This window comes from Sarcophilus harrisii, chromosome 5 (assembly GCF_902635505.1).
Source record: "Sarcophilus harrisii chromosome 5, mSarHar1.11, whole genome shotgun sequence".
NCBI lineage: Eukaryota > Metazoa > Chordata > Mammalia > Dasyuromorphia > Dasyuridae > Sarcophilus > Sarcophilus harrisii.
The window spans coordinates 129,018,120-129,035,349 of record NC_045430.1 but is presented as its reverse complement, the minus strand read 5'-3'; the positions used below and the strand labels follow the sequence as shown (position 1 = coordinate 129,035,349).

The 17,230-nt window shown below is 34.4% G+C and overlaps 1 protein-coding gene across 4 annotated transcripts in view; it reads right to left on the bottom strand.

The window, feature by feature from the left end:
* The window catches only part of CELF2 (CUGBP Elav-like family member 2), a 969,093-nt gene that overhangs the window by 591,147 nt on the left and 360,716 nt on the right, over positions 1-17,230 (bottom strand). For 2 of the 4 annotated variants that reach the window (XM_031940484.1, XM_031940492.1), the window contains exon 1: positions 16,196-16,325. The exons of the other annotated variants lie outside the window; for them this stretch is intronic. In XM_031940484.1, the coding sequence (XP_031796344.1) occupies positions 16,196-16,248 (53 nt within the window). In that variant the 5' untranslated portion in view covers positions 16,249-16,325. Of the gene's footprint in view, positions 1-16,195; positions 16,326-17,230 lie in introns of those variants that run through there. 4 annotated transcript variants of the gene reach the window in all.

Sequence of the window (17,230 nt, the reverse complement as noted above, 5' to 3'; positions counted from 1 at the left end):
TCTGATCTAATAATGCTTGGCTATATGGAACTTATAAAGAATTTAACTATTTTCATACTGTAACTGACTATGGCATCAGTTAATGTAATAGATTTGTTGACTTTCCCTATTATGTAGAAGGCAACTATCAAAGTTGACCACAGGGGCTACCAGTAAGTCCAAATCACTTTCATTAAGTATGGTTGACAGGGAAATTTTGTAGTGACTAGCATAGAATGTCTTTCTGTCACAACTATATGATAGTTCTGTCAGAAGTATATGATAGCTCTCTGTACTTAAAGTACAAAATAATCTCTTTTCTAGACAAGGAGGTCAAGGGATTCTAGGAACATCCTCTTCTATTAAACTCCAGATTATCAGAAACAATGAAGTGAAGTGTTCCTTCAAAGAAAAAAAAAAGTTTCAAGATAAAAAAAAAAAAACAAACAAACAAACCTAAACAAATGCTGCAGGGGGAGAGGAAAGAACTGAAGAGGCAGAGAAGAATCATGAGTTACTATCAGGGGTTAAAGGATAGAAGCATGTGACAAAGGAAGTGTAAAAGGGAATACTTCAAATTAAATTATAAGTACAAAGCCCTTCCCATAGAGGGGGAAATGAAGCAAAATGAAAAGAGAGAGAGAGAGAGAGCCTCTCATAGTGGATAGTGACTTCTTGACAAGACCAATATTTCTTTCACTGTCATTTAGTCTGACATGATAGTAATAGGAAGCTTCAATTATCTGAACATCTCATGACTTCTCTCTGTCAAAGGCAGGGTTACTTTTAAATTTTGGTCTGCTATAGTGACAATTTTATTCTTCAAAAAGTACAGGAACTATGGAGGAGGGGTAGACTTTTATTCCAGACTTGGTTCTCCCCAAAGAAGAACTGAGTAATGCAGAGGGAATGATAACAACCTTGTTGGCAATGACCACCTTGCTCTCCTCAGCACTCTCCAGGGCAGTGATGCCCTCCTTTCATAAGACATGATCTGTGGACTGGTGGATTTTCTATAACATTTCATATACCCTGTTCTTATCCTTTCCTTCCAACCTTATATTATTAGTAAAGGTCACTTAGAAATGAAAATGATTTAAAATAAAAATCATCACTGAAATTATTATATGTAGTTATTTTTTAAAAGAATGGGTCAAATTAGACTAATCTTATTTCTTATATTAAGAAGTTACTAGGCTTACAGAACAAGGGACTGTAATAGATATAATTTAGCAAGTTTAATGGAATATTGAAAAGTCTCTGTTGCTGTCTTCACAGATAAGCTACAAAACTGTAATTTAGACAATAGTACAGTTAAACGGATTTGGAAGTAGTTGAATGACCAGAGTCAAAGACTGGTCATTAACAGCTTGATGTCATTTTGAAGGGAGATCCCCTATGGACTGCCTCAGGGGTATGGCCTTGGCCCTGTGGTTTTATTTTAACATTTTTATCAGTAACTTGATTGAGCACAGAAATGATATAATTACATTTGCAGATGACATAAAGCTGGAGGGACAGCTTTATCCTGGATGTCAGAGACAGACATCAAAAGGATCTCAAAAGATGATAATGCTAACTGCATCTATTTAGATAGAATTTTAAGAAGAATCAATATAAAATTTTACCTATGGACTAACAGTGATGAACATATAAAGTACAAAAGGATTCAATGGCTATTTGAAAATAAGACCTAGCTATTTGAAAATAATCAAGAGAATTTAGATTATATCAAGGGAAATAAGAATTAATAATAAGATAGATACATAAGCCCAGCATAATACAATATTTTTTAAGCTTTTAGAAAGGTGTATTTTTTTTGGAGTTCAAAATCTTATAAAAGATGAATGTTAAAAATTGTCTTTACATGTAATTAGAAAAAAATAAAGTATTATAAAAATAAAGGCATATTATTTAAGGTAATACAGTAAGAACAGTGTGTACAAAACACCCTTTTAAAAGTTTAGAACTGAACAAATAGAAACTAATGATTCATTGAGACAGCAAGGATCAGTCAAGCAAAAACAAAAAAATGACAAACTGGAAAAAACCATGAATTATCTACTTGCAAAAATGACAGACTTGGAAAATAGATCTAGGAGAGATAATCTGAGGATTATTGGACTTTCCAAAAACTATGATGAAAAAAAGAGCCTAGATATTATTTTACAAGAAATCATCAAAGAGAACTGCCCAGATGTAATAGAATCAGAAGGTAAAATAGGCATTGAAAGAATTCATCGAACACCTTCTGAAAGAAACCCTAAAATAAAAACCCCAAGGAATATTGTGGCAAAATTTCAGAACTATCAGATTAAGGAAAAAATTTTACAAGCAGCAAAAAAAAAACCATTTAAATACCGAGGTGCCACAATAAGGATCACCCAAGATCTGGCTGCCTCTACATTAAAGGAAAGAAGGGCCTGGAATATGATATTCCGAAAGGCACAAGAACTTGGGATGCAGCCAAGAATAAACTACCCAGCTAAGCTGAGCATTTTCTTCCAGGGAAGAAGATGGACATTTAATGAAACAAATGAATTCCATTTGTTTCTGAAGAAAAAACCAGAACTAAACAAAAAATTTGATCTCCAAGAATAGAACTCAAGAGATGCAGAAAAGGTAAAAATAACTCTTGAGAATTGTATTTCTGTTGTGGATATACAAAAAGAATACATGTATAATTTGATTGTACTGATATAACATAAAAAAGGGAAGTAGATATGGAAAAGGGATGATGGCAGAATAAGGTGGGAAGGAGGGATAAAAAGAGGGAAACCACATCCCACAAAGAGGCTAAGGAAACTTATCATATCTGAGGGAATTTAGAGAGGGGGAGGAACATTGTGTGAATCTTACTCTCATCAGAGTTGGCTCAAAGAAAAAATAATTGACATTTGTTTTAGAGAAAATTCTCTCTCGCCTCATTAAAAACGGGGGAGAGGAAAAGGGAAAAGAAAAAGAGTAATAAGGGAAGGAAGGGGGAAAGACTCAAAGGGGGGGAGGGAGGGATTATAAAGAGGATAAGTATCGTGATACAAGAGGGGTACATAAGTTTAAAAGGGGGAAAGAGGGTTGGGGGAGGCAAGAATAAGTAAAGCACAATCTGGGGTTATTAGGATGGCAGGAAATACAGATTTAGTAATTCTAACCGTAAATGTGAATGGGATGAACTCCCCCATAAAGAGGAGGCAGATAGCAGACTGGATCAAAAGTCAGAACCCTACAATATGTTGTTTACAAGAAACACATTTAAAGCAGGGGGATACATATAGAGTAAAGGTAAAAGGCTGGAGCAAAATCTATTATGCTTCAGGTGAAGTCAAAAAAGCAGGGGTAGCCATCCTTATCTCAGATCAAGCAAAAGTAAAAATTGATCTAATTAAAAGAGATAAGGAAGGAAACTACATCCTGCTAAAGGGTAGCATAAACAACGAAGCAATATCAATATTAAACATATATGCACCAAGTGGTATGGCACTCAACTTCCTAAAGGAGAAGTTAAGAGAGTTGCAAGAAGAAATAGACAACAAAACTGTAATAGTAGGAGATCTCAACCTTGCACTCTCAGAATTAGACAAATCAAACCACAAAACAAATAAGAAAGAAATTAAAGAAGTAAATAGAATATTAGAAAAATTAGGTATGTTGGATCTTTGGAGAAAATTGAATGGAGATAGAAGGGAATATACTTTCTTCTCAGCAGTTCATGGAACCTATTCAAAAATTGACCATATATTAGGACATAAAGACCTCAAAATTAAATGCAAGAAAGCAGAAATAGTAAATGCTTTCTTTTCAGATCATGATGCAATAAAAACTACATTCAACAAAAAGTTAGGGGGAAATAGACCAAAAAGTAATTGGAAACTAAACAATCTCATCTTAAAGAATGATTGGGTGAAGCAGCAAATTATAGATACAATTAATAATTTCACTCAAGATAATGACAATGATGAGACATCATACCAAAATTTGTGGGATGCAGCCAAAGCGGTAATAAGAGGGAATTTTATATCCTTAGAGGCTTACTTGAATAAAACAGAGAAAGAAAAGATTAATGAATTGGGCTTGCAACTAAAAAAACTAAAAAAAGACCAAATTAAAAACCCCCAATCAAATACTAAATTGGAAATTCTAAAATTAAAAGGAGAAATTAAAAATATTGAAAGTAAAAAAACTATTGAACTAATTAATAAAACTAAGAGTTGGTTCTATGAAAAAGCCAATAAAATAGATAAGCCTTTGGTAAATCTGATTAGAAAAAGGAGGGAGGAAAATGAAATTAGTAGTCTTAAAAATGAAAAGGGAGAACTTTCCACCAATGAAGAGGAAATTAGAGAAATAATAAGGAGTTATTTTGCTCAACTTTATGCCAATAAATTTGATAACCTAAGTGAAATGGATGACTACCTCCAAAAATACAGACTTCCCAGACTAACAGAGGAAGAAGTAAATTGCTTGAATAGTCCCATTTCAGAAAAAGAAATAGAACAGGCAATTAAACAACTCCCTAAGAAAAAATCCCCAGGACCAGATGGATTTACATGTGAATTTTACCAAACATTTAAAGAACAATTGGCCCCAATGCTATATAAATTATTTGATAAAATAGGGAATGAAGGAGTCCTACCAAATTCCTTCTATGACACAGACATGGTACTGATACCTAAACCAGGTAGGCTGAAAACAGAGAAAGAAAATTATAGACCAATCTCCCTAATGAATATTGATGCTAAAATCTTAAATAAGATATTAGCAAAAAGACTACAGAAAATCATCTCCAAGATAATACACTATGATCAAGTAGGATTTATACCAGGAATGCAGGGCTGGTTCAATATTAGGAAAACTATCAATATAATTGGCCATGTTAATAACCAAATTAACAAAAACCATATGATCATCTCAATAGATGCAGAAAAAGCATTTGATAAAATCCAACATCCATTCCTATTAAAAACACTTGAGAGTATAGGAATAAATGGACTTTTCCTTAAAATAATCAGCAGCATCTATTTAAAACCATCAGTAAGCATCATATGTAATGGAGACAAACTGCAACCATTCCCAATAAGATCTGGAGTGAAACAAGGTTGCCCACTATCACCGTTACTATTTAATATTGTATTAGAAACGCTAGCTATAGCAATAAGAGCTGAGAAAGAGATTAAAGGAATAAGAATAGGCAATGAGGAAGCCAAATTATCACTCTTTGCCGATGACATGATGGTATACTTAGAGAACCCCAGAGATTCTGCTAAAAAGTTATTAGAAATAATCCACAACTTTAGCAAAGTTGCTGGTTATAAAATAAACCCACATAAGTCATCAGCATTCTTATATATCACTAACAAAATCCAACAGTCAGAGTTACAAAGAGAAATTCCATTTAAAGTAACTACTGATAATATAAAATATTTAGGAATCTATCTGCCAAGGGAAAATCAGAAACTTTATGAGCAAAATTACAGACCACTTTTCACACAAATTAAGTCTGATCTAACCAATTGGAAAAATATTAAATGCTCTTGGATAGGGCGAGCAAATATAATAAAGATGACAATATTACCTAAACTAATCTATTTATTTAGCGCTATACCAATCAGACTCCCAAAAAACTATTTTAATGACCTAGAAAAAGTAACAACAAAGTTCATATGGAAAAACAAAAGGTCAAGAATTTCAAGGGAATTAATGAAAAAAAAATCAAATGATGGTGGCTTAGCTGTACCAGATCTAAAATTATATTATAGAGCAGCAGTTACCAAAACTATTTGGTATTGGCTAAGGAATAGATTAGTTGATCAGTGGAATAGATTAGGTTCAAGGGATAAAACAGTCAACAAATATAGCAACCTAGTCTTTGACAAACCCAAAGATCCCAGCTTTTGGGATAAGAACTTACTGTTTGATAAAAATTGCTGGGAAAATTGGAAACTAATATGGCAGAAACTAGGCATTGATCCATACTTAACGCCGTACACCAAGATAAGGTCAAAATGGGTTCATGACCTAGGCATAAAGAATGAAATTATTAATAAATTAGAGGAACATAGGATAGTTTACCTCTCAGACCTGTGGAAGGGGAAGGTCTTTATGACCAAAGCAGAACTAGAGATCATTACTGATCACAAAATAGAAAATTTCGATTATACCAAACTGAAAAGTTTTTGTACAAACAAAACTAATGCAGACAAGATTAGAAGGGAAGCAATAAACTGGGAAAATATTTTTACAGTCAAAGGTTCTGATAAAGGCCTCATTTCCAAAATATATAGAGAATTAACTCTAATTTATAAAAAATCAAGCCATTCTCCAATTGAAAAATGGTCAAAGGATATGAACAGACAATTCTCAGATGAAGAAATTGAAACTATTTCTAGTCATATGAAAAGATGCTCCAAGTCATTATTAATCAGAGAAATGCAAATTAAGACAACTCTAAGATACCACTACACACCTGTCAGATTGGCTAAGATGACAGGAAAAAATAATGATGATTGTTGGAGGGGATGTGGGAAAACTGGGACATTGATTCATTGTTGGTGGAGTTGTGAACGAATCCAACCATTTTGGAGAGTAGTTTGGAACTATGCTCAAAAAGTTATCAAACTGTGCATACCCTTTGATCCAGCAGTGTTACTACTGGGATTATATCCCAAAGAGATTATAAAGAAGGGAAAGGGACCTGTATGTGCACGAATGTTTGTGGCAGCCCTTTTTGTAGTGGCTAGAAACTGGAAACTGAATGGATGTCCATCAGTTGGAGAATGGCTGAATAAATTGTGGTATATGAATATTATGGAATATTACTGTTCTGTAAGAAATGACCAACAGGATGATTTCAGAAAGGCCTGGAGAGACTTACACGAACTGATGCTGAGTGAAATGAGCAGGACCAGGAGATCATTATATACTTCAACAACAATACTATATGATGACCAGTTCTGATGGACCAGGCCATCCTCAGCAACGAGATCAACCAAATCATTTCTAATGGAGCAGTAATGAACTGAACTAGCTATGCCCAGAAAAAGAACTCTGGGAGATGACTAAAAACCATTACATTGAATTCCCAATCCCTATATTTATGCACACCTGCATTTTTGATTTCCTTCACAAGCTAATTGTACAATATTTCAGAGTCTGTCTTTTTGTACAGCAAAATAACGTTTTGGTCATGTATACTTATTGTGTATCTAATTTATATTTTAATATATTTAACATCTACTGGTCATCCTGCCATCTAGGGGAGGGTGGGGGGGGGGTAAGAGGTGAAAAATTGGAACAAGAGGTTTGGCAATTGTTAATGCTGTAAAGTTACCCATGTATATATCCTGTAAATAAAAGGCTATTAAATAAAAAAAAAATTTAAAAAAAAAAAGTTTGTGACACACTCTCCCCCACATACATGGTGTCATTTTCTGCTGGGCTCTTTGCATGAATCTGATAACCGATTCATTCTTAAGCTGCATTATAAGAAGCATCATATCCAAAGTACATTGCTTTATTCTGCCTTGGTCAGGAACATTACATTCAGTTCTGGGTACTGTGTTTTTAAAAGTTTATTAAGGAACAAGAGCATATAGAGGAGACAACCAGGATTAGTGAATGATTTCAAGAACATGTCACATAAGAATCAATTGAATGACATGAAGGTGTTAAATCTGAAGAAAGAAAACTTAGGGTGAATGTGATGGCTCTCTTCAATTACTAGAAGGAAAGTCATGTGGAAACTTCATAGACTAGTTCTTGTCTTCAGTGGATAGGACTGGGATCAATGAGAAAAAGTTACCAGAGAGGCAAATATACACCTAATGTATTAAAAAATATTCCTAACAATTAGAAGTGGTGGGTTCTTCCTCACTAGAACTCTTGAAGGAGGGGATGGATAAAGGAGAAGGCAAGGGAGAGGGAATAAGCATGTGTATACACCTCCTATGTTCTGGGTATTGTTCCAAAAGTGCTTTTTAAAAATTATCTCATTCAACCATCATAATCTCCATCTTACAGTTAAGGAAAATGAGACAAACAGAAGTATCCAGGGTCACACAGTAATTACTTGTTGGGGAGCATTGTAGAGGGCACTACTGATAATATGTAAGTTGGATTAGATGAACTTTAGGATTCTTTGCAATTACTATCTATTATTATTTTGCAGGCATAAATCGAGATTTAAAAAAAAGACATGCTTCCTATTTAAAGATATTATAATCACATCTAAAAAAAGAAGACAGGAAAATGAAGAAAAGGAGAAAGGATACTTATAAAATTATAATTCAAATTATATAGAGAGAATCCAACATACAAGTACGATAGGACTGTTACATACAAGGGTTCTCTTACCCCCTTCCCCCCTCCCTCCCCAATGCCCCAACGTGGCTTAAGTTGTTTTTTCTCTGAAAGGTAACAAATCTATTCTCTGGAGCTGATTGACCCAGAATGTCAGTACTTATCATTGCTTCCCTTGACCCAGCTTCCTAATAAACTCTGATGGTATTGGTATTATTCTCTAATCATAGAAGCATGTAAAAAAGACCATCATATGGAGTTGGCAGATGTCGCAAGACAATGCCAACCACCATACTCTTCTTTGGCATATTTTCATATGGGGATGGAGGTGGCCATGTTTATATGTCAAGCTAACTGCTAGAGCATCCTTGTTAAATACCATGGTTAAGAAAATCCCCCCCCCTTTTAAAAGTGTAGAATGCACCAGCAAGAGGGATACCTTCTTTAATTCCAACATCAAATCTGAGCCAACAGGACATCAGAATTAGTCTGGTCCTCCCCTAAAAGTAAGTGTTGGTCAAATAATGGAATTAACAATACAACCATATTTGAGTGTGATTAATGAAATCAGACTTGGTGAAGAAGATAACTTTAGAAAAAAATGAAGGGCAATAATTCAGTAAAGAAGTATTCTAGATCTTTTGTTGTGCTAAATATTTTGGTATTGTTGTTATTGATCAGGATGAAAATGGGCAGAGAGGATTTAATAATAGTTAACTTTTATGGAGTATTTTAAGGAGGGCAAAATACTTTATATTTTTTTATCTCATTTGACTCTCACAGCAACCTTCACAAATAGACGCTATTATCCCCATTTTACTGATGAGGAAATTTAAATTTTATAGAGTTCATGGGTCATACAGCCAGTAAATATCTCAGGCAGGATTTGAGTCCAGGTCTTCTGAATTGCAATCCAATATTCCATCCTCTGCAGCATCTAACTTTAGTGAAATCATTGATCAAAGTCTGGGAAGGAACTTAAAGGGTACTTGGTTCAATTTTCTTATCATACAAATCATTATATTGAATTCCAAAGACATTGTGACTTGACCAAGGTCAATACAGATTATAATGATACATTTATGTATAGCTCTCAGTAAGTTTTACAAAATTTGTTTTTCCAAGGTTGGTCAATATCTCTCCTCCTTTTATAATTAAGACAACTGAGGCACAGAAGGATTGAATGATTTGCCATAGCTAATGTATTTAATGAATATCAGTACTTGGACTTATCTTCTAACTCCAAAATCAATATTCTTTCTATTACATTATGCTGCTTTTCAATAGCTATCAGTATAGAAAGGCCTACATGAACCAATGCCAAGTGAAGTGAGCAGAACCCAGGAGATCATTGCACACAACAACAACCAGATTATTTGCTGATCAACTGTGATGGACTTTGTTCTTCTCAACAAAGCTGTGATTCAAGGCACTTCCAATAGACTTGGGATGAAAAATCCCATATGCATCCAACGAGAGAACTATGGAGCTTGAATGTGGATAAAAGCATAATATTTTCAACTTTTTGTTTGTTTATTTGTTTTTTTCTCTCTTTCTTGTGTTTTTTCCCTTTTGGTCTGATTTTTCTTGCACAGCATGACAAATACTGAAATATGTTTAAAAGGATTACACATAATTACCTATATCAGATTGCTTGCTATCTTGGTGAGGGGAGTGGTAAGGGAGAGAGGGAGAAAAACTTGTTTTACAGAAATGCATGTTGAAAACAATCTTTGCATGTACTTGGGAAAATAAAATACTACTGAGGAAAAAAATCCCAATTTACAAAACATTTCATCCCTGCTGAACCCTAATCTTAAAAACCTATAAGGTTACATGATGAAAGCTATAAAACTGAAACTATATTTACTAGTTCATAAATGTGAATCTCTGCAAAACTAAAATAAAAGAGGTGTGTGTGTGTGTGTGTGTGTGTGTGTAGTTTTTTTATTTTATTTTATTTAAAAATAAAACTGAGGCCTAAAGCTTTTGTTTAAATAAAACACCTGCAATCTGTATTTACTAAAATACTTAGATTCCACAACACTATTCAAGTGACCATTAATGTCAATATAGGTCAGCAAATTCAGTTATGGTACAATTGTATCTCATTATATCCTTTATACAGAGATAGAACATCTAAAAACAGAAATTTAGTTAATTGTATCATTTTTGCAAGACTTGGGAATAGAGTGGCCTTGAAAGAAAATAAAGATCAATATAAAGAGTTCAATTCAACAATCAATTATGAAATCTCTATTGTGTAAATAGCACTATACTAGTGGTAGAAAGATACAAAGTTGAATCTTATATTCACTTCAATGGAACGATGTGAAATCCATTCATGTCTTCTTGTCCTGTCCAACTTTTATTCACGTTCTCCCATAAATCTTCCACAAGGGCCCATTTAATGTTTTTTATATCCTTACATCACTACAAACTGTGTGGAAAACAGTGAAGTAAGAAGGCTGTCCATTGATTATTTCCCACTTACATTTCTTGATTGACTCATCTTTTTCAGGTAATATGTCTTTCTGATGTAATAATTTATGCTACTTCAGCATCAGATGTGATGATGATGCTAGAATCCAAATATTATAGCTCTGTTCTCTTTGATGGAAAAAAGAGTTTATTAAAGAATAGTGACAGATCTTTCCCATTTTTTCTTTATTTTCTTCTCTCTAATTTTCATCCTTAATGCTCTCTCTCTTTCACCAAGCTTTCTGCATACCTGCTTTTTCTGCCATTGTTTTCCATTGTTTTGAGGTGATAAATACAGCTTATAACCTTACACCACTCTAAATTACACATGCATATAATTAATATATAATAACACAATTCATCATGCATATTATTAACATTTCTTTATATTTACAAAATAATTCTCCCACCCTGCAAGGAATTTAAATACTTGATAATGCTTCTTAACAAGATCCTAGTATGGAGATGGGGATAGGGGGAAAGAATTTTTGTGTACTTCCTATCTTGGGTAGGTATAGAGGTAATTAGCAAGGGCAAGTGATTCTCATATTCTGAAAGTTAGTAAGAGGTTGTAAGTTTTAGAATAATAGTTTTCTATCAGCCTATTTATTCAACCACACTAACAAATATAGATCAATCTGTTCATCGTCTTTTTCCCTTGCCCAACACATACACACACATACACACACACACACACATACACACACACACATACATACACACACGCATGCATGCACACTTTGTATCTTCAAGATGTTGTGTAACTTGAAAGAAAGAGGATCTCCATGTGGCATTCATTCAAAATTACACAGAATATTTTCCTTCCCAATTTGGAATGCATCTTGGGAGATTTATAAAGTACGTGAAAGGGAAATACATTCAAAAAAAGACTGGAGAAAGCAATGAAGAAAATCAATGAAGTTAAGTAATGATTTAAAACATCAGGGTCTGGTCTTTTTCCCTCCTTTGACATGAATTATTTAATTAATGTGAGTTACATACATATATACACATATATATGTATATACAGAGAGGCACAAGTGTACTTTTAAGACTAACTAGTCTAAACATTGAAGGGATGTGGTAAACTTTAAAATGTTCTTCAGGCAACTTTCATTTGTATGAGACTAAGCTCTCAGTCACAAGATATAAAATCTCTAACTTTTGAAATGTTACAGGGCTCATTCTTTTAAATGCTAAAATTAGTTTAGGAGAACTATTTGGCCACAGAAGATTAAAAAATCTTTTATTGCCACCTAACTTTGAAGCCATTTTTTTTGCCTCGTGAGTGTTTTTCCTTCTATAGAGTTACTGGACTGGGAGAAATGTTTTAAATAGGACTACATCTGAACTATGGGTGTCTATTGGATTTTCAGAGCATATTAAAATCTCACTTATCTGAAGTGTGCTCTTTATAGGAAGAGGAAAGAAGAGCTGAGAAATATATCTCTCAAGTGGGTCACCTTATAACCCATGTATTTATACTGTGTGTATTAATTATATTTTAGAACTTGGCCATATTAATCTAGTGCTTTATATGAATATTGTGCCTACCTGGATATTACTACCCTTATGATAATATCTCTTCATTTATTGGACAACATATACTGTCACTAGGTTAGTAAGTACACCCCTTATTTATAATAATTTTTACTTAAATAGGGTAATATTCCAACATTTTTAAAAAATTCTTTTTGTTTCTCTCTTCTTTACCATCTTGATTATTAACTACAAATTGAGGCTTTTGAAATTAATACAATATCCTAATGAAGACCTATCCAATATGTAATATTCAAAGAAGTCCTGAAGTAGGAACAATGAAATTTGAATTCTGGTTCCATCTTTGTCATTGGCTAATTATAATATTTGGGATAAGCCAATTAATGACATCCAGTTCTTCATCTATAGTATAAAGACAGCTTAGAAATCTCTCTTAACTGAAAAATCCTGTGCCTCTGTGATTCTATGTACCTCTGCTGTTCCACAATGCTCTTCTTTATGTTCTTGGTCATAACAACTACAGATATATTTTCAGCTTCTGTCATAAGCCCCCTATGTACACAGATTGCTTTTAACATACTTGCAAGCAAATCATTCTTTCCCCTATATTTGGTTAGTTCATATCTCTCATCTCAAGAAAAGTATGTCACAGACAAGACAATTTTGTCTCTTTGTTTTTCAATTCCACTATTAGCAGAAAGGGTCTGCTGTGCTGTATGGCTTTTGCTACAATTATAATGTTATTTCAGGATATTTGTGATACATTTTCATTGCAACACACAAAATGTTACCATGACCAACCTTAAGTTTTCCATTTTACAGATGGAAAATCAAAATTGAACCCATTGATTGAGTCATTACCAGCACATACTAGGGGAATATAACTCATGAATAGTTTATGACTTAAAATAGTCTCATTTTCTGTCTCAGTTTTGAATGGATTGATTTAAAATAATTACTTGTGACTTGATCAAATTCAGCAGTCGTATCTTCCATGCTACCATGTTAAAAAGTGATATGATTGGCAGAATCCCAGTTTACATTCTTGGACCAAATACAAAAAGATCTTCTGTTAGGCCCCATTTAAAAATATTTTACCAGCAATATGTCCTAATAGAACTCTTGTTTATTAATAAAGGCAAACATAGTAGTATTGTTTTCCTTATATTATGATTTCACTCTCCTCTGAATGTCTATATCAGTTTGCCCATATGCCACTCATCAGACATTGCCTTGTACTTTATGGCATGTGTCTAAAAAATAAGACTCTAAATTTTCTGAGAACAAGAACCATCCTTATATCCCCTATCAGGTTTAATATAATACAGAGAGCATTGGGAATGAAAAGATGTGGGTTGTTGTGTCTTTAATCTTTACTAGTTGTATTGCTATGGAGAAATAATTTAATTTCTCTACTATTTAGTTTCTAAGGAAAGCACTTTATAAACCATATAATATTAGGTGATTGTGATAATCCCCATAGCATTTCTCTGTTTTTTGTTCTTTTTAAAAAAATTTAGTCTGGATCTATAATTTCATTGGTGTGGACAACTCCTAGTTTGGAAATTCCATTCATTAATGCAGATCTGCAACTCATGTAGCTTATAGAATCAGAACTTTAAAGTTGGAAGGGATCTTAGAAATTACCTAGCCAACATTTTCCCTTCTGCCCCCATTTTAAATATGAGGAAACTGGGAACCAGAAATGTTAAACAACCAATGGCATATAGATTGTGACAGAGTGGTTTCAAACCACATTTAGCCTTTGTTTTTCTGATCACATTTAGCTTTCTTTCTACTGCACCACTGCTATTCTGCTCGTTAAATTAATGAAAAGAAATTAACTGAAAATGAATGACTCTTTTGGAATTCAGAAACTTAAAAGTCTATACGTGAAATTCATCTCTTTTTACCTCTTTATAGTTAAGTCAGAGAGCCGTTTGGGAGCACTTGGAACTCAAATGATCTACTTATGACTATACAGCTAATAAGATTTAGAGGTAGGACTTGAACTCTGGTCTTTCTGACTCCAAGGCTGGACCTCTATCTACTTTACCACAGTACCTCTTGACTTTTTGGATTAATGAGATCAAATTAAAAGAAAATTAATGACTCTTCCAGACCACAGAAATTTCTAAGCTGATAGCTGACAGAAATTCATCCCATTGCACCTCTTTCTAATATTTTGAAAATGCTTTCACATAATTCCAAGACCCTATCTTTATCTTGACCATGTCAAGAAGAGGACAGAATGAATATAGCTGCAGCAAAAATAGGCAGTGAAAATATTAATTCTTTCTTTGGACTTTTCAGTTTAAAACATGGAAACCTTTGCCTATCCTCCATAAAACAAATCCAGTTTATCCTATGGAGCCACCTGGGGGCAAGGAAGGAAAATGATTTAGAGATATTGTAACTGGGGCTAAGACCCGAGATCGTGAATTACAAAAATCTTCATAGTTCTACATTTTGCAACTGTTGTCTTAGCCACAGAGACCTTAAAAGCGAAGTCAGACTCACTGTGATCTTAACAATAACATAGAAAACACAAACAATATGTGAATAAGTGACCCCTTATAGAATCTTAGCATCTCAGAAACTTTTCAGAGAAGTTCAGGGCTTATCTAGGAAACTGAACCCTCCCAAAAATTACTTGTAAAGTTATCTTAACAATCCCCCCCCCCCCCAAATGAGGAGGGGAAACAAGGGACATAGTTTATTTGAACAGTTTTCTTGTAAGCTAGGTTAGGATAAGTACTTATCTTCAATTTTAATGTTCTTTTAGTTTTCATTAAAGTTGAATGTCAGGATAAGAAACCTGAAAGAAACTGTAGGGATTTAGACTAGATTTTTCCTGAATGTTGTAACTCCAACATTCTGGGATTCAGCGAGACAAGGTTAAACATTTTTACAAGTTCAGTGTCTTGGTCCTTTTACCCCACACTTTAACTAGTTGAAAATATAGTAGACATGTCAAATCTTGGCAAGAAAGAAAGTCTTTAATACACGTGGCTCCTTATCTAAGTTTTGGCCCCTTTCCATTAGCTCCATGTTCTTCATTAGGAAAATGGGAAAACAAGGCAATGTTTCCTAACTTTTCAGGTTAAAACTACTCAGACTGTTGATGTTTGTTTATAAAATCACTAAGGGAGTTATTCACAGGAAATGAAAGGCAATATCGAGGTAAAATTCATTTAGTGCGAATCTTTCCAAAAGAACCAGCTGACACCCCAGGGGCGGGTAAGAAAGGTACAATAATTTGTCACATAGAGCACCTTTGGATTCCAATCTCTCTCTGGCTCTCAGTTTTCTCATCTTTAAAATACAATAGTTGGAGTCAATTTTTCACTAACAGTGAGTGGAGGATTTCAAATCACTTATGTCCACTGAGCAGTTTCCAGCTCAATTTTGACATTCTAAAAGTTTTAAAAACCAAACTGGGTTAGGGTAGAGAGAGGTGGGGAATGAGGGTGGGGAGAGAGAAGACAGTTTGCTTTTGCATTCTCTTTCTTTAAAAAATGCTCAGAAATCATTTACTGAAAAGCTGTCTCTTTTCTATTCACTCCTCGAACATTTTCTACCTCCTTCTTCCCATTCTGCTCCCCGCCGGCCCCCTCCCAGGAAATACAACAGAGCCCTGAGAATGAATCCTTCAGAATCAACTCTTGTTATCCTCACACCATTCTAAAAATGCTTAGCTCTAGTCTATAAAGCTGAGCTATATCAAATTCTCTCTCATCGTCTTCCCACATCTGCTTAAAGGTTCTCCGCATCTAAAAGGGATCTAGTTACACTGTCTCTCTTCTGCCCCTTTCAGAGCTTACTTTTCATTTAACCACCCCAAGTTCCTTTTAATTTTGGGGGGTGGGTGGGGAAGGAATGATGAGGAGTAGAAGCTTGAACCCAAACAACTAAAGCAGAGGAAGAAAAACAGGCCTACCTTAAAACTTTCCAGTCTTTTAGTGGATCCAAGTCAGAGATTATGGAAACCATTGTCAAAAGCCAGCAGGGAAGACAAACCACAACAGGGGGGGAGTGAGGGTGGGGGGTGGGGAGGAAGAAAGAAGCCAAGGGAGGGAGGGCTCTGCTCAGGCTGGAATGACAACAAACCCAGCACTGCCCTTCCTACTTCTCAAGCTGATAAGCACTTGTCCCAGCTTCTCTCCACCCCCAAAATCAATCTTGTGTTATATTACTCCCAGCTCCATTTCTTCACCACTACCTTTTTTTTTAAAAAGCCCCTGTAATCTGCTCCAACTGATCAAATTTGACCTTCTTGTAGCCCACTTTATTCCAAGCACAGCTCTCTGTTAAATCTCTCTTTATTAACACCGTCCTCCTTGGCTTTCTCTTGGAACAAACACAGATCAAGCCTGAAGCCTCGAGACTTTGCCAGCAATCATTTACAGATTACTGCAAGCTGTAGTCTTCTCCTCCTTTGGGGTACTTCTCCTGCCTCTCAGGTTTGCTTTCATATTCTTTTTAGAAGACTTGTTTTGGTTCCTTTTTTTGAGGTCTGGATTCTTGGACATGAATTTGGGGTTTAGCCAGTTCCTTATATGCTGTTACCACACTATTGGTACTCTGTTCACACTCTGCTTAAGGTTCATATTTTTAAAATAATTTGGAACAAGATTATTAACAAGCTAAAACCTATGGTGTCTGAATTCTGGCACCAGTTTTGTCTATAACATTTTTTTTTCTTTTAAACTACAGAGGGGAAAAGTAAAATTCTTCTAAATGTTAAAGAGAGAAAGACATATTGATTTCTCCCTGAAAATGTTTTCTTTTTCTTTAGATGTAAAGCCAACCTTTCAATAATAATCTTATGTGACAGATGTCAAATTAAGAATAGAAATAGCTAACATTTATACAGCACATTAAAGTTTACAGGACACTTTACTCATAACAATCTGATGAAATAATACAAATATAATTTTCCTTATTTTACAAACGGGGAAGCTGAGATTCAAGA